The 19,029-nt window shown below is 40.8% G+C and overlaps 1 protein-coding gene across 1 annotated transcript in view; it reads right to left on the reverse strand.

Moving 5' to 3' along the window:
• Positions 1 to 18,690, reverse strand: part of ELF2 (E74 like ETS transcription factor 2) — a 35,233-nt gene extending 16,543 nt beyond the window's left edge. Inside the window, exons 1-3 of the mRNA XM_029960693.1 lie at positions 18,639 to 18,690; positions 11,588 to 11,781; positions 10,429 to 10,594 (exon numbers count right to left, since the gene is read on the reverse strand). Of these exons, the coding sequence (XP_029816553.1) occupies positions 10,429 to 10,594; positions 11,588 to 11,659 (238 nt within the window). The 5' untranslated portion in view covers positions 11,660 to 11,781; positions 18,639 to 18,690. The remainder of the gene's footprint in view (positions 1 to 10,428; positions 10,595 to 11,587; positions 11,782 to 18,638) is intronic.
• Between the last annotated feature and the right edge of the window lie 339 nt (positions 18,691 to 19,029).

The following is a 19,029-nucleotide window of genomic DNA, read 5'->3' on the forward strand; positions in this document are numbered from 1 at the left end:
CACCAGGATAAGCCTGACAGTCCCCACTGACGCAGGAACAAGTTTTCTCCTTGGCGAGTCCCTACGTTCAGTAACAATTCGCCAGACAGCCTCAGTCCTCCTCCTGCAATCCATGATCCACCTCGTCTCCTGAATAGCAGCGGGGCTGATTCCAAGGGAACTTCAGGTGTCTTTTCCAGTTAGCTACAGGCCCTGTCCATCCTTCGTGAAACCCAGCCCCCGAGCAGATTTGGGGGGGGGGGAGGGGAAGTTACATTGCTTTCTTAATTTAAAAATATATTTTAAAAACCACCACTGCTGCTTTTTTTAGGGTTGTGTGCTCTCCCATCTGAAGAACACCTGCTTCAGTGACACCACAGCCAGGTGTGGAGTGCTGCAGCTGGACAGACACCAGTCAGGAGAACACAACCTCCACATGTGCCTGTCCATTCCCTGTGCCGATCACTCCCAGGGTAAAACTTCAGAGCTGCATGCAAAGAGCAGCTACCCTGAGATAAGCAAAGCAGCATGGAGATTACACATAGGAATTCCTTCATTGACACCACACGCACCTGAATAGGCCCATATTGTTAAGCCAAGGATCAAGCAAACACCTGCCTAAAGAGAATTCCTTCCTTCCTTGTACACCACAGCTCCATTAAAAGCAGGTGAAGGGCACTGGCTGCAACCTGACAATACAGAACCTCTTCCCCTCTCAGGTTCTAGTAGTCCTAGGACCTAGATCACAAGCAACAATTCAGAAGCATTTTTCCCCACCACAGAAATCACAAAATAGTATCCAGCATAAATGACCTCCAGCTGGTAAATTCAGTCCTTCAAACTTTTGACAAATCATACTCCTAATGCCTACTACAATGCCCAAGGCTTTTTAGGATACATTTTAATGACTGTATTTATATATAATATTTATAATGCACAAACAAAAATTCAGGCGTTTTGTAGACTTCACTCATCCATTCCTGGCTGTAAGGAATTAAATTTGTTCATCACCATCAGATAAGCAAGACCTCCAAGCAACATCATTCATTCTCACATTAAAGACCTATCTAAGGGTAGGTCCCTGCTAAAGTTTTGCCAGCCGAGCTCTTCCCAACCAGAAGCATGGACAAAAAAGGCAAGTATCCAGCTGTGATGGCAAAAAGCTCTCATGCAGACCCAGCTTTGCCAAAAGCAGAGTGCTCCTGTCAGCTTTTGTTATTCAGAGAGGTGCAGCACCAGTGCTAGCAAGAATTCCTTCTGTCAGCATATTTCCACTAGGGGACTCTGCTGTATCCTCCAGCAGAAATTTTCCTAGTGGAGACAAGCCCAAGGACAAGGAAAGTCATTTTAAGTAGGCGCACACTTAAATGTGCAATAAAACTTAATAGTCCTTCATTAAAACATCCTCAAATTGAAGTGGAAACCTCACCCAGTGCAGTTTAGCAACACCATAAGTTCAGCTTAAATACAGAGTACTGCAATAACCACGTACTCCTGTCACTTTGTCCCATGTACCTACTGTTGCTAAAAGTTGTAATTTACCCATACTTCGAGCCATTTAGCCCACAGCAGTAAAATACAGTTTAGAAGTTTGCCTGTTTAGATCCAGATCAAAAGGTGCACTGAGACACTAAATACCCTTGAAGATCCAGACCTGTTTCAATAGGAGTTCACACTTCCATACTGTGGAAAAGGTACCTTCATAGTTTTTTCCTTTATTGATTGCTATGTAATTCAGTGAGCATTGTTTACTGATTGCAACTTTTAGTCATAAACTGAAGTGTTTGATTCACATCCAATGAATTTTTGCCTGGGATACGTGGACTCCTTGAATAAGTGCATTCAAGCAATGTGCACTATGTAACTTTTGACAAACACCACGAGTCCAAAATTAAAGGAAAAAAAGAGCATAAAACATCAAGCTCTTGGTTTAATAGCAATTTTCTAGGCAGCATTTATTTACTACTGCAAGCACAGATTTAGCACAGTGTCTGCCAACTCACAAGAAATGGACTTGAACAGCTGCACTCAGTATTCTGAGTCTTTGCTCTCTCTGATCTCACATAGAGAGAATATCACTGGCTGCCTGAGGGGTTCCAATCTCTTGAAAAGAGTCCAAGCCTGGGCACTTTCAAGATTAATATGTAAAAAACTACAACAAATCTAGGTAGTGATCATTTTGATCTGTGCACACCTTATATAGTATTACATATATAGACATATATGTCTTTAAGGAGGAATGCAACTTTCTCTGGAAGTTCTGCAGTTTCATCTATTTATATGATTTTAGTATTTCATGCTGAATGCTAATTGATTTGTCATGCTAATAAAATCTTATTATTTCAGGGAAAAAAGAGAGTCAACAGGGGAAAAAGTAAACATGCACTTAACTTTTTAACCTGTTTTTAAGCCTCCTTTCTAGGCAAAAGGCTAACAAAGAGGGCTACAAAGTCTACTCAGTGGGTGGCCCAATGAAGCAAGACATATTTACTGTAATGGAACAGGGCCACAGGAAATTGCAGATGTACTTATGTTTCTCTGGCATGAAAAAAGCAGAAAAAAAAAATATAGATTAACAGATCCCCAACAGCATCAGTCTTTGTCAGACAGAAATATATTTATTAACCTATTTTTTGTTGGTTTGTTTGTTTTACTGTTAGAGAATACAAAGATTCAGCTGTATTGTAATTTTTTAAACAAGCTCAGCTGTCAAGATAGCCAGGTACCCCTCCATGCTCATCATCACATCTACATTTACCAAGTGCCAGACAAAAAAAAAATCAAAATGTTTAATATGGACAACTTTGTTCACATTAAAGGAAATGTGTCACTTCTTTGCAATATACACCAGTTAAACCTCATCCTGATTGTTCTGAAAAAGTGAAAGACAGCTGAAGAAAAGCAGCTGGATGTGATTAAATGCATCCAAGACAGCAGATGTAAATTCAGAATACAAAGAACTGGTAGGTTCCAGCAGATTTGCAGAAGTGGACTGGAATAAGATCATCAATTATCTTAAGCATCTCTTTGAACAGTCCTCAAAACTAGTAGAGCATTCAGTGGCTATGGAGGAATTGTCAGTCTCCACTCCCATAGTCGCCTATGCAAAGCTGCCTTTCCCACAGTTCTCACAAATATGATGAAAATATTCCCCTGATAATAGCCTGTAGTTCCTCTTGGAAAAATACTTCACGAGTATTGTAACTTGAAATGCTAAAAGTGCAACCTTCCAATGGCACCTTTGTCCTCCACTAACAGCAAATGATTAACCAGAAAGGAAAACCTGTGTGCATTTAATGACTTTTAGCCACAGAGGATGTAGCTGTATTCTAGTAAGACCTACCCTGGGAAAAGGCAATTATTATAAAGCAGTTGCTTATTCTTACAGAGGTGATTTGCTTGACTTCATTTAAGTAAGTAGTGGAGGGTAGATGGCAATCTGTCTGAGGGTAGTATTTGCACTCTGCATGACAAATTGCAAATGATAACGGAGTAACAGTGCTGAAATGCCAACCACTCTAAAAAGCCTCAAATCATTTCAGAAGTCCAGGCATGTCCTGTCCCAAGTGCCCAAACCACCTACAAATTTTAAAGTTACAGAAAGGTCAGTTTTGCCCAGGATCCTCAAGAAATTCACAGCTGATAATTACAGATGTAGTTGCTGTCCTCAACAGCAGGCTATCAAACTGTTGATAGCTATTACTGCATTGCAAAGGTAACAATACAAAGAAATATTTTTAACAATATTAAAATTGTTAAATTCCAGAAGCCATCCAAGAAAATGCAGCTGTCACCTTTATCAGCAGATCAGCATAATCATTACCATCCACTGTGGATTCCACAGTAAAAAATTGCCAAATAGCAAAATAACCACAAAATGTTCCTGGAGGAGCCAGGGAAATACTGAGGAAAGGGGTCCCACTGAACATTTCTAAGGACTAAATGCCCTGCTCAAACACATGTGGCTTTACTGTCATCCTAGAGTTTGTTGTAAACTACCATCTCCCTTTTAATGTGCAGATCACCTTTAAAAATTATTACTTTCAAGTCTGTGGCTCCATTTTTGATCAATAAATCCCAGTAACTCTTGTGCACTCATACCACCATGGGTGTGGCATTGCCATATTGCATTCTAATTTCAAGGTAGAAGCCACACAATTTTTCAGCCTTCATTAGTAAAATGTTGTGGCTGAGTCTTCATGGTAACAGCTTACAAATTCTCACTCACAATTACAACTGGGGTTGGGAGTTTAGAGGAGCATGCATCTGTACATCTGAAGTCCAAACCCTTAATGCACCACACCAGCAAGTCACTGAATTAGACTCACATCAGCCTCGGGAAATAAAAATTATTCCTGAAATGTGTAGTTAAATTAGGCTTTCTTACAGAATAGTTAATCTTGCAGCATTCTTTTGATATGAATGGACCACTGAATGCAGCAAGGCAGAAAACCTGAAATCTAGAAAGAACTGGACACCAGTTATGGTCATGTTAAAACACTAGCATCCACAGTTCTAGAGCTCTTTTCCTTAATTTCTCAGGAAAGGAAACACCAGCAAATACGACATAAAATTTAAGTTGCAGTTGAATTTTGTTTCTGAATTAAGAATGTTACTGAGAACAGATGTATTTGCCTTTAGTGCAACTGCTGCAAGTACTATACAACAGCACGTGAATTAAGAGGGGAATCCTTTTGCCTCGCTGTCACCAGCATTTAACTGGCAAAAATGCCGTGGATTTCTTGGCAGAGTGAGGATTCACAAGGATGAAGCAGCAGCATGGTGTGAAAAAATAAAATTAGCTCACATTCAAAGGGCAAACTCTTAACCCATTCATGTGTTAGAGACATGTAATTCTTGCAGTAGAGCAAGCAAAGCTTTATCTTGCTTTTGCCTAGCTAGCATGCTTCATCTTAGCACTTATGAGAGTTTAGTCAAGTTGTTAGAATGTCCAAACTGATCTTGTTTTTTTTTAAGACAGCAAGGTCCTCTAAAACAAACTGCTCCATGTGTAAAATTCTCACAGACCTGTCAGTGTAAGAAGATGAAGTACAGTCAACAGGATACGTCAGCACTAATAAAATGTACAGCAGATTCTTGTGTGAACTCATTTTTTGTAAGAGTTTAATCAAATAGTGTCTGGACAGAATGAATTATAACACTGTTTTGTTTATCCTTTACATGCACATGCCATACTCAAAGGTAAGATTCTAACCAGATCTAATACTGAGTTCTTAGGATATGATATTTAACTTGTGAAAACTTATCTGAGAAACAAGAGTTCATGGGTTCAAATTCACATAAAAGACGTCAGAAGGAAGCGGTTTTAATTATAATAAGAGCAGACATATAAAGGCAGAACGAAGAACAGGCAATAACTGAAGACTGGACATAGATATGCAAAGCTGATTCCCACGGTGGTAAGTGTGCAAGTAGTAATGTGAAATTTGCTTTCTAAAAGATTTCCCTTAAAGTATGTATTTTGTTCATCCATTTGTTTAAATTAGGAGAGGAATAAGCCTAAGCTCCCTGTTGATTCAACCTCCTCCCTCCTTAAGGATGGCTGTCAATTTACATGATAGTTTCAACTGAACTTCCTGATCCTTGTAGCCCAATATTTTTCCCTACAGAGGCTCATTTTCAGATCCCCATTATTTTCATGCAGATTCTCCACCTCTCTGTGCCAATAATATTTTTTAGAATTAAACCAGACTTTTCAACTTGAACCACAAGGAGGATTTCTGATGGAACATCAAATTAAAAAAACTGGTGACAGTTCACAAATTTAATGACATTTCGACTTCTTGAACATAGTAGGTTTGTCTCCTCTTTCATCTTAAAGCTGTGACTGAAAAAAAGAAACCCAAACCTGTACTTGTTCCTTTGGTGATTAATAAAAAAATAAGGGAAAAAACACTATTCATATAAGATGTTAGAGTCACTAAATCAATTCCATCAGGGTTCTACAGAGGCAATACGATTTTGGAACACCTCTCATAGGGATCAAGCTTTACTGCACTTACAGCAACATTTCCTTAATAGCTACCACTGTTCAACAAAATTTGTGAACAAACAATAACGTGGGTTTTGGAAAGCAGTAATTGTTAATTTCAAAATGACTGCTTCTTTAAAGACAGCAGCTTCTGCTGTAACGTAAACTACGAAGGTTTTGCTGAATAAATCTTACAATTTAAGGCCTAACTACTCTAAGGACAGAAAACTATGCAGGAGATGACAGCCAATAAAATTTGGATATTATTAAAAACTTGTTAAGAAGGATGTCTCTTTTATTATACAAACACTGTCACTGGTGCAGTAAACAACATTCTAAGGCTGTAACTCAGTCCTCAATAATCTAAAGGTACCACTCCCAAGAATATCATACAAACAGGGAAAGAAATTTAAACACTATGTCAACTTAAAGCTTATATCTTCCCTTTCTCACTCACTACCTCCACAAAGAATGTCAGAAGGTCACCTGAAAAAAACAAATTTCCTACATTTTGTTTTTTCTAGAAAAACATACATATGTATGTTGCACCCTTTGTCATGATGTTTTTCTATTCCAAGCAGATAGGCATTTTTTTCCTTCTAGAATAAAAACATAACTTGAACCATTAAGTCTTTCTTGTGTGCTAAAAGACTCTTGGGGTCTTACTTTTATAGTTAATGGATTAATTTTACAGTTAAAGGATTAATTATAATTAATGATCCTTGATTAACAAATCGAGATAGATTAGTGGGAAACAGGCTGGAAGGAATCTGATAGGCAAAACCCCCCATACTCCACTAGAATTAGCTAAAAATTCATCAGTATTTATAACAACCATATAGCATATTTTATTTGAATTGTGGTTTCATAAATGCAAGAAGTTTTTTAATACAAAACAACACCACAGGTCCTGATTCTGCCCTTGGCTCAGTACTGACTGTCCTTACAGTCCACACAGTCTCAAATCCATTCATGCAATAGCAAACCACAAACAGACCTATTGAAGGCACAGCACAAATCATCTCTTCAGTGTCCTGAGGAGCTGCCCCACTACATTTTTCACAAAGGGTGCTGATCCCTATCTCTGAAGGCCAGAATAAGGCTACATTTTAAATTACAAAGCTTTAGATTAACTGCAAAGTAGCTGGAGGCTCTTGGAACAGGTATGTGGCAATGCTATAAAGCATGTAAATCAGAAGTCATTGGAAGTGCCAATGAACTGTCACAAGAAAGGAAAAAAAATCATGTCCATGGCCAGCAGTTAAGACACAGAAAAGGGTGTATATTATGTTATGAGAGTAGGTGTCCTTTTCAAATACTGCCCAGACTCTTTGAGTTTTTAGTATTTGCCCTGCTGTCTGTAGAGTCCAGAACCACAAAAGGTATTAAGCTTGCTCATTCTTGGTGCAACAATGATACATTTATCAAATAACACAGAATTTATTATAGCAATTAATTCTGTCATTTATGAAGCAGAATCTATTGAGACTACTTTGGCAATAACAGAATTTTCTTCTAAGATGCACAGAAATCAAATTGTTGCACCTCTCTCTAAATTAGGGTCATTAGCATAATAAAGGTATGTACTTCAGAAAATTAACACCCTAAAATTATGCTCCTTAAAAAACATTATACTTTGTTTACTGCCTTAGCCTGCTTTCTCATTAACAATTACTATGGCACCTGTTGCCAGCTCTCCTACATTAAATTGCTTCCTACCCACAGCCCAGTCTCTCTGCTCCCAGAAAATTAAAATTAAACAACACACTCAGATTCCCTGTCCTGCAAGGCATTGCTAATAATGGTGCATTACCACAGGGGATGTTTCTTGTGGTTTTAATACTTTCTCTCCACCCATCTCACTTCTCTGTATAAGCAAGGAATTGAGAAAGACTCCTGGCTATGCCAAAACATGTTGGTCAAAACACATGCCCCGCAGGACTGCCTCCCTCAAAACAGTCTAAACCAACACTGGATACAAGTTCTGTGCAACAACTCATTGTCATGTATAATTACATCATGAAAACTGCACTGGATTAATGCTTTATACAGTATACAAATAATAATGAAAAGCTGGAGCATGGCAACTGCTGTGCATTCATAAATTTTTCAATCTTCGTTAATTTTAATTTCTCCTCCACTGTACATTGGCTTTTTAGTGCCTACTAGTTCTTAGCTCAAAACTATTAAAGCATACTAAATTTTTAAGGACATGCTAATGTCAAACTGTGAAATTTAAAAAAAAAAGAACACAAAGAACACTAACAAACTACATGCAGTCAAGACACATCTCTTAACATCTCCAGCCACGAACTCATCAAATTATCATATCGACTGCTCTATAAATTTTAAGACTATACTTTCAAATATCAAGGCTTGTAAGTACCCACATGTCTATTTCTTTGAACAGTAGCTTAAATAAAAATATTACTACAGAAGAGGTACAAATTTTTAATTGTCCTTTCCACCAATTTATTATGGCCATAAAATTATACTTAAACACAGAAAGAATTCATCTGCAGTAGCACTTTATCCTGAAACAGTTGCCCTGTTAGCCATTAATCTACAAAAATCTGACAAGAAACAGCATATTTAATGTTTAAAAAACAACTTCTGAGTACAAAAACCTTCAAAGTATAAGCTCTTAAAGGTTTTCGAATACAAGTTTAAGTTCTAAAATTCACTTCTCACTTACCTTAATCTTAAAAGTTTTTTACCATAGTAAAAAATAGAATTAAAAAAATACATATTTCATAACTTTTCTTTAAATTAATTTGTTGAACTTCTAATTAGCATATTTCATTCAAAACACTTTTCAGCAGACTGGAATCGTAAGTATTGTCCCAAAATCTGAATCATTAGTTCAGGCACATCTTATGAAGCTGATGCATGTGATTTTTGCTGCGGTGCAAACATTTGGATAACATCCAAATTCAGAAGGATGTAGGAGCAGTTGCATCCACTGTTTACAGAGAAATCTGCACTGAAACTTGCCTAATCTGATGGGAATGCACACAGAGTTACTGGGCTGCCAAGGTAAGCAGCTGAGAGAAGAGTCTCTCACCATTGTTTTGCTTGCCTGACATCATGAATTTAAACTCCAGCTCTACATTAGGCAGCCTCAGGACAGGAATGTGTGCTGCCCATGTGATGTGGGTCTCACCAGCTCGGTATGGAGTGCCCAAGAGGACCTGGACTCCCTCTGGTTGCAGTTCTATGTACTCCCTATGCCAACACTCTGCTAATCCAGCAGAAATTTAACCCAACGAAAATACAGAACAGCTGAGGGTCTCCTTGCTACGTTCTCTTGCAAACTTAGCAAACTGAAATGGCTAAAGAAGTTTAACAAGTATGAGAGGCAACACAAGAAAGCAAGAGGAGGGGCAGGCACTGATCTCTTCTCTGCAGTGAACAGTGATAGGATCCATGGGAATGGCCTGATGTTGTGTCAAGGGAGGTTTAGGCTGGATACCAGGAAAAGGTTCTTCCCGCAGAGGGTGGTTGGGCACTGGAACAGGCTCCCCCAGGGCAGTGGTCACAGCTCCAAGCCTGGCAGAGTTCAAGGGGCATTTGGACAATGCTCTCAGGCACATGGTGTGATTTTTGGGGTGTCCTGTGCAGGACTAAGGGTTGGACTCAATGATTCTTGTGAGTCCCTTCCAACTGAGCATATTCTGTGATCCTGTGAATCGCAGCCCAGCAGTCAGGAGTCATAAGGCAGCTGTAGGAGCACAACTTTTGTTTCCTCAGACACTTTAAACAGACTTTGGTGCCCCTCAGGAGGTGCAGACCTCCCAGTGGTGCTCTTTGGAGAGAGGGTGTACAGAAAGGTATGTGCTTAGCACTAACCAGCTCAGCTTTTAAACCCAAAGCTCTACTCCTTGCTTCATCCCTAACTTGATATTTTACCAGCTGGATGAGTTAATTTCAATCTATCGGCTTTTTGCCCATAAAAAGACAGTCCAACTCTATCCCCTCTAGCCACATACTCCTGCCATCCAACCAGCAATAAAAACACTTTTTGATCAAAAAAGTGGGATAGCAAGGGACAGACAGGAATATGGGGTAAATAGAGCCACACAGTGCATTCTGCCAGCTGCCCTGCAGGTATTTGGCCCAGACACATCAAAAAACTGAGTTCTAACCAGCTTCCTGGCTCAGCTGATTTTCAAAAACTCCAAGTTTAGCTGTCTAGCTAACTCCCTGCATAAGTAACAAAGACATAAATGAAGATCTGCCTGCTCATGAGGGTACACAGTTTGCAGCATCCTGAACACAAGGGGATGTTTTTACCTGCCAAGGTAATCCTGTCACCACTCAAGCTGAGCACAACTAAGTTTAGAGGGAAGAGATGTGAACTCAGGCCATCCCGTGGGTAAATACAATGTCACACTCCTAGGGGACTTCTACAAGTACTAAAACCTCATGGAAGAACAAAAAAAATGAAGTAAGTCTACCTGTTTCCACAGTTTCAGTCTCAATTTCTTGTTCCTCTGCTACATCTTGCATCAGGTAAGTCTCGTCATCATAAACCAGGACCTGAGCAGCGTAACCCTGTTCTAGTCTGGCACTAGGAACTGGCTCCACAATCACTGCTGGGAATTCAGAGACTGGCTCATTTTCCTATAGAAAGGAAAAAAAAAAAAAAAGGGAAGAAAAGAAAAAAAAATGCTCTAAATACTGCACTGTTGAACTCTACATCAATATTTTTTCTCTTACGCTCTTACATATTTTATGGAATAATGATAATAATTTTAAAGATTTTTAAATGAAATTTTCTTCTAAAGCAAGAGATGAAAAGAATAAAAGATGGCTTGTCAGCCATCAAAGGGACCTCCCTCAAACTCAGAGATATTTTCCTGGTTTTAAGCACTTAAAATTTAAAGCATCAGACAAAGAGCTTTAAGATATTGGAAAAGAGCTTTCTAATGAAGTCATTCAGCTGTGGGAAGTGTTTCTTCTCCCTCTGCTTGATGAAATGTAATCAAGGCTTTTTGTGGGTACTGCAAGATACCTACATCTGACCTGTATCTCATGAACACCCATGTTTTGGATTAAGTACATAAGCTATCACAGCAGAACTGACTACTTCACAGCCCATATGCTTATGTCTACTTGTTTAAGGATCAAAATGTCTGTAAAAGCATATTTAATCAGTTAAAGTGTTGCAGAAGTGGAACCCTGCCAGATTCTATTTATTGAAAGCTACAGGATAGTAGAATATATTTATTATTTGTTGATAAGAATGCAAAAATGCAACCAAATATGTTGTGTTGGCTAACTTTAAAAAAGGCCCTTGTATTGTTCTGCTCAACTTGTTCTATACCTCAAGACACATCTGAGGTCTTTAAAGAAATGCTTAGTATGGAATGTAATTTTGTAAACCAAGTCTACAGTTGTACTGCAGACTCCAAAAACTTACTGCTTCCACTTCTCTGTGATAACAAAATCTTCTAATAAAAGATATTTGAAAAATGGCTGCTCTCTTACTCCTTACACAACAATCTCAAATCCATTTCATTTGTCTTCACAGCAAGTTTACAGTGAATTTTTCTTTCAAATTTAGATAAAAGCTGCGAAGTTTGATAGTAAATAAATGCTATTTATTTTTCTAACCTCTTGGTTTTTGATTCCATTGCTGTCAAACTCCAGGCCAGGGCCCCCAGTGTCAATCACTGCTGATGTCATGGTGCATCCCCTGAAGATGCTTTGAGAGCTGTTATCTCTTGAAGACAGTAACGCTGATAACCTCAGGATATCAAAGGCTTGAATTCCCAATCCACTGCTGTTAAACAGCTAGGCAGAGGCTGCTGAAACACAAAAGAATTTTAAGTTATTTGCATAATTTATAGCCAAAAATCTTCCAATGTTTATGAAATCTGTTGCATGTTATATCTCTACATCAAAACAGGACATGGGCAAGCACAACAGATGGGACAGAATGTGCTGACCTCGGTGAAGTTAGCAGTGACACACAAGTTTCACACTAATACTAAGAGAACAAAATCTCAGTTTGGCTCTTCACAATTTCAGCCAGAATCATTAATTTCTCACTGAGGTAAAATATTAACTAATTTTTTTTTGAGACATACATACATTTGAGTTAGTGCAGCTTTCCTAAAGTTATTGCTTTCGTATCAAATGATCAGATTATTTTTAATTACATTTTCTTCCTTGCTTTACTGTTTCATAGTCATTTCAGAAAGTTTCATAACGCTTTCAAACATACTGCCTTTTTAAAGCAATGCATATTTATTACACATCTCAAACACACACCTAATTTCTAATCTACAGTTTTCTTTGAAATACAAAGTATTCTAGCAGTTCATCTTTTACAGAAGAAATTCTTATGAATCTAAAAATGTAGTTGCACATTGTAATGCTGCAATTTGTGTGTACCATGGACTCACTGAGCTCACAAAGAGACACAACTTTCATCTTTGTGAATGTTTTTTAAGAGTGCTTTGTTTCTAACCAACTGGTATCACTCATACCCCGCCTTTCAAAGAGACAAATAATCTCCCTTCATAAACTTTGGGTCATGAGGAGCAGTTTACTACAACTAAAGCTCCTTAGCTGAACAACAGAAAGCCCATGTTCCATGTGAGGCACAAGAGCCCAACCTGTTATCAATTACCTTTGCAAGTAACTCCACTGAGATCAATGCTTTTTAACAGAAGCCAGAATTTAGCCCAACGTTTTTAATAAAACCCATCCATTTAGAAAGCTAGCACAATCACTGAGGTCTGCAAGAAAACAGGATCTTCTAATACATACTGAGGAAAAAGAATCATAATCAATACTTTAATGGGCAAACTCAATGAGTCTGCTTTTAAACAGCAGACAGCTTAAAGTAAATTAATCTTGCACATACAGGGAAAAACTAGTTTGGATTCATGCAGAGCAACTGGACTTCCTATGGGCATGACAGCTTAGGTGCCCTAGCAAAAACTACAGTTGTTGATCTCCCCAACAGGATGTCAACTAAGCAAGAAAGTCAACAAAAAATACTATGCAAAAATTGCTTTAAAACTTAAATTTATCAAGGTATTGAGGATCCTTCAGCCTGCCATAAAAATATGCTCAGAAAGGCATATTGATGTTGCTGTACCAATGTAGCACAGAGTCAGTTGCCACACAGTGCATGGCAGGTCACTACAAAAACACACCAAAAACACAACCAAAAAACCAAGCAACATACCAAACAAAAAAAAAAAAAATCCTGACACAACAGAGCAATATACCCATATTTCTCACCCTTACATACAAAAAGGAGAACAAATTCGGATACCAGCTTTCTTGAGAATGAATCCTCACAAAACAAAACCAAAGAACAGTAAACTATGTTAAATCACTATCATAGTAGCAGCAGAATAAGCACAAGATACATTTCAAAAGAAAGGAAAAAAATATATGCAATTTAGAATAAAAAATAAGGCTTTTTTGCTTACATAGGCGGTCAACTTTACATAACAAAGCACAATTCATACCTGACAATATTTCATTTGTAACAGCACAAAAGAACCTCCACAGTTAATGCTTTATTTTCCATTGTTTCATTTGTAAAGCTAGCACCACTTTTTGATTATCAACATTTTCAAGATGAAACAGAAAGCCAAAACCTCCTCTGCTCCCCAAACAAGACAGGCTGGAAAGCCTTTAACAGGCATCCCTTGTAGCCATACATACTTGTCACCCTCCATGTTTTTAGCACAAAAAGCCTACTCCTTATCTGCCTATCAATTATTCTAAAAGTGTTTAAATTCAGAAACATGCAAAGTAGAAAACGAGCTGTTTATGAATGCACTAAAATAATCAGTCAGGAGGCAAAATAAGAAAATAAGTTTTACTGCCAAAACTTTTTCCTCTTCTATAGTTTTCCATTTACATCCACGCTATAAATACCAAAAAGCAATCATAACCCAAAGGAGAAGTCCAAAGAAAGGAAATGGTACATTAATTTGAAAGCAGAGCCTCCAGCCACTTTCAAAATCAGTGTTATTCCTGCAACTCAGACCTGTAGCTACATAAGAACATACAGCACTTCACAGAGTGCCTTTGCCTAAGGATGTCACAAAGCTATTTTCATTCTCACACAGAATATGAATGCAAATCAACAATCACATCCTAGACCACATCTACTGTGTGTTTATATTTTATGTACTACAGTCCCACACAGGTGGCCAAACAGTAGCAACTGAAACCACTCAATACTCTGTTCAAGACCAGGTTATCTCAAAAACATGCCATTTATGTCTCCTAGGTTACAGGAAGTTTAGGTCACTTTTGTGCTGATTTGTCTGTACATTAATTAACAGTTACCTGTGGAAATGAAGATAGGGCAATGGAGGAACATAAACAATAATCCTCATTTTCCAGTTCTGGCAGAAATTCCTAGTAAGAACCTTACAGGTGAAAATCTACCGAAAACTGTGTGAGACACTGAATCCCAGCATTCCTTAAAAGGATGGTGTCTTCAGACTGAATGTGTGGAACAGTCCAGGCAAGGAATAAATGAAAGGCCCAAAGTCTTTAGATAACAGGATTTGAACTTCATACTGAGAGCCCTGCTATTCAGCAACGTTTTCAAAACTCCGTCAGGATACAGAAAAAGGCGAGTGGGAAGTTCAAACAGCTTCAGTTCAGTTCTGAGTTGAAGCAAACGCACAAACACCCCCCACACACCCACGTGTTTGTGTCCTGCAGACACGGCCCTTTCTGAATGAACCAGTCAGGCATCTGCCCTCCTTCTTTCCCTAAGGAGTATGTCTCTGTGGAAGGCTTTTTGCTTGTCCCTCAAATTTCAGCAGAACACTGAATCTATTCCCCATCCTCTCCCTATCAAGTCACAACTCCTTTGACTCCTGTAAAAGGAAAAGGCTGCCTGGCCACTTTCAGAGATCAGTACTGAAATTCACATTTCCCAAGGCTAACTGAGACAAAAAGGCCAAAAGACAATTAGACTCAGATTCTTAAAGGAAGAGATGATTCAGGTTTGTAAGAGAACAGACTGTCCCCAGTGATACAAATAGCCAGCAGAGAAAGTATGACTAGTTTTGAATTACAAAACAACATGCAGGAAGATTAAAAATAAAAAAACCCCCACACACTACAAATGTAATTCCTCTCTAGACAGATGCTTACAACACAGTAAAATATGGAATAACTTCAGGAAAAAAAAAAGTAACATTTCCAAAAGAAATTACCGAATCATTTTGTCAGAGTTGTGACATCCATCCCTGTTCTTCCTGGTAATGGAAAAAGCAGAGGAAAAACTGGCTTTGAAACATTTGGAATAACCCTTACAACCACAAAAACAGCTTTGTTGCATCACTTGTTATTTTTGTATGTATCTCATGGGAAAACAAAAGTAAGTCTAGGTGCTGCCATCCCCAAATAAACTAAAAAAAACGAACCCAACTAAACTAAAAAATCCGAACCTTAAATTCTTTGCCTCAACAGCAAGAAGTTTATAACTGTTTACCACTATAAAAGACATATGAAAACCTCAAATTTTGGATAATTTCACTGGTCAAGATGACCAATTAGAGCCTGTACATCTTCAGAGGCTACAGGGGACTGGTCATAAAGGCTACAAAATACCAAGCAGGTCATTCACATATTGAATAGCACATTTATATGACCTACACTGTGCATCCAAGTGTTTGCTTACAAGAAATCCAAATGGTTATGTTTTCAGCAGAAAGCTTAAAACCACTGCAGATCACAACTGTGATGAGCACATCCCCCAAGAAACAGTGCCTTAAGTTGATCCCCCCGTGCATAATCACCTACTAAATTATCAGAGAAGCAAAGATGCAGCTCAACAGGATTACAAATAATAATTGAAAAAACAGTGTGGAATGGATGGCAGAGCATCACCTCTACTAGGCCAGACTCCAAGTGAATCAAAACAAAACTCTAAATATAAATCTGCAAATCGTTTGAGTACACTTTCGTTTTAATTATAAAACAAGCAAGCAAGAAAAAAAAAGAAAGAACCCAATGCTTGAAAAAAAAAAAAAGATGCCCCCCCACAAAACCAAGACAAACATGCAGAAGTCTGGGCAGCAGTGACCAGAGGCAGCTGCTCCCACAGCACTCAGAGCCACCACAAGAGTACTTGGAACAATGTCCCCCTTTTATTCAGCTGGCATCCCAGATCCTGAGGAGAGATTTATGCGGATACCTACACAGATGCAACCACAAGAGCAGGACTGTAGCCAGCAGGAGCATCACACACACACAGTTTTTTTTTTTTTTTTTAATAAAAAGGCCCTCTTTTGGTTTAATTAAAAAAAAAAGTTAGAAAGCTGGCTTGAAAATGAAGTTAGTTATACGTGCAGAAATACACTGGCCAAGATCTCTGCAGAATCCCACTAAGAGTCACAAAGCTTCCTAAGGGTCCAAAGGTGGCCTTTCATAGGCAGCCCCTCAAATATACCAGTAAATGCCACTATCACTCTGATACATATAAACCACAGCATGCTCTGTAAAATTTATGTCAACTGAAAAGGTTTTCTTTTAAGATGCTTTCCCAGATAATTTTTTACAGCTCTGGCTAACTGATTCACACTGGCATGTGCAGAAGAAATGGCAAATTAACTTTCTGGGTTTTTTGAGACTCAGAACAAGTCTAAAAACTGAAAAATTAGGTTGCTGAAAAAGCTGGCTGAGAGAAAAAAATATTTAAACTTGTTGCTAAAGCATCCGGGGGTATACTCAAAAAGAAGATACAAAGTAAATTTTTACATCCACAAGGTCAGGAGAACAAAACAACCCATGCAGTTTATAGTACCTTAAAAATTACAACAATCACTAAAAGTTACAGAAAAGGAAATCAAAATAAACAATCAGCAAAGTAGTCCTGGCCACGCCATAATTCCCAAGTTTCCATACAACTAAGCAATAATTTTATTGCAGAATGCACAGAAAATCGTTATGTTGGATCAAATTAATGATGCATCAAATCCAGTAAGAAATCAGAGGAACTCCTTCCACACATATTTAATTTGATCATCTGAACATCCAAAGTTTGCTCTAAAACCTCAATAGCTAAAGCTGACGAGCCCCAAAACACATAAGCTCATAATCACTTAAAAACTATTAACGTTCTGCAAAAACCTTTGTGGCTTCAGCAGGCTTCTTCTGGACCTTCCCGTATTTCATCCTATTAGCAGGCTCTCTTCCCACTGCTCTCTATTTAAAGATAGCCTGAAGCCTTCTCTTCCCTCTGACAGGAGTCTCTCACACATATCCTTACTTTGTACCCCCACTTCTCTTCCCAGCGAGTCGTTTGTTGGTCCTTAACAACCACTTCCACTCCCCCACAAGCCGGAGTACGGGAGGAATTATTCATCGTTTTACATAATAAAGGAACAGAGACGATTAAATTAAATGGTGAGGATGTGGGTTTAAAAAACAAAAAAAAAAACCCAATACACACACTAAAAGGAAGCAGTGCGCGCAAATTCCGTAATTAGCTTTCATAGGATATTCTGGAGGTCAAAAAACTTGTAAGATTTAAGTCCAACAGCTTTAGAGAGGTAAAGCTCCTGAATGGCTTATGAGACTGTCGAACACAAAGACACGCATAACAGCCTAAAGTTTAGGGACCTTCTGAACCAGATATTAGTGAAACCTAAGAGACGGTTTCAGAAAAAGAGTACGGAAAGGGTATGTCACTGATAGTACCACACAAAACAACCATGCTGTTCCCAGAACCTTTCCTAAAGCAACTGATCCTGACCACTGTCAGAGATGGAGTGAAAGCAGAAGGAGGAAGAGAGGAATTCGGATCAGACCCAGAACCGTCCTCACGAATTGGCCGCGTGTAAGGTAAGGTTTTGCCGTCTTTGCTAAAGAAGTTAAACGATTATAGAAAAGTGACAAGGAAGATGACAGTGCCCAGCCATAAGGGGAGGGAGCGAGCAAAACGAAGACCCGAATTAGTTAAGCGGCGAGAAACAGAGAGAGAGAGAAAAACAGAGAAGAGAGGGAACCCGGCCAAAAAGGGTAACAGATAAACACGGACTGGGCTCACGGTACAACGACGAACACGGCAGACTCCGGCCCTTTATGCAGGGTGAGAGCGGCGCGGGGAGCTGGGCGCCGATCCCGGGAGGAGCGAGCACACACACGCATGACAGCGAGCGGCCCGCACGCCCGGGCTGCCATGTTCTCACGGCGCCCCGTGTAAACAACGCGCTGCCCCCTGCCGCTGCCCCCCCGGCGCTGCCCCGGCCGCTCCGCCCTTCCCGCGCCCACCGCGCCAGCCCGGCCCGGGGTGCTCTGCGGGCCCGGCCCGGGAGGCCGCGGCCGCCCCGGGCTGTGTTTACACTGACAGCCGGCGCGCACCGCCCGCCCCGCGCCGAGCGCGGACCCCCGCTGGGCTGAGGGGGGACCCGGGGCGGCCCCTCCGGCCCGCGCGCCCCGCGCGGACCCGAAAGTGCGGCGGGGCAGGGTAGGGCAGGGCAGGGCAGGGCAGGGCGGGGGCGGAGGTGCCGCCGGAGCGACCCCCGGCCTGCCGCCCCCGCCCGGCCGCCCCACGCGCCCCGCCGACCCTCACGGCCCGCGCGCAGCGCGGCGCCCTGCCCGACGGACCGGCCGCCTGTCAGCGCCGCCGCGGCGGCAGGAGCCGAGCCGGCGGCTTCGGCCGCGCCCTTACCGTATCCGTGCGGGCGGAGGCAGCGCCCGTTGGGCCGCGCAGGCCGGGAGCGGGAGGCGGCGGGCGCGCCCGGGCAGAGCCGGGCCAGGGCGGGGCCGGCCGGGGCGGGAGGGGGCGGGCGAGCGGCGCGACGTGCCGGCTCGGCCCGGGCCCCCGCGCGCCAGCGCCGGGCGCGCGGGGGCGCTGGCGGGCAGGCGGGCCGCTCGCGCCTGCGCGGAGGCCGGCGACACGGGACGGGGAGGCCTGAGGGAGCGGCGGCGGCGCCGGGAGCGTCCAGGCCGTGGTGCCCCTTCGTCCCTTCTGATACCGGGCACAAAAGCGGCGTATCGCATCGAGACCCATGCTGCCCCCGGGTTTTCCCTCTCGGCCCCGTGCCGGAGCAGGTGCCTGC

The sequence above is a fragment of the Manacus vitellinus genome, unplaced genomic scaffold, assembly GCF_001715985.3.
Source record: "Manacus vitellinus isolate BGI_N305 unplaced genomic scaffold, ASM171598v3 scaffold_0_pilon, whole genome shotgun sequence".
Taxonomy (NCBI): domain Eukaryota; kingdom Metazoa; phylum Chordata; class Aves; order Passeriformes; family Pipridae; genus Manacus; species Manacus vitellinus.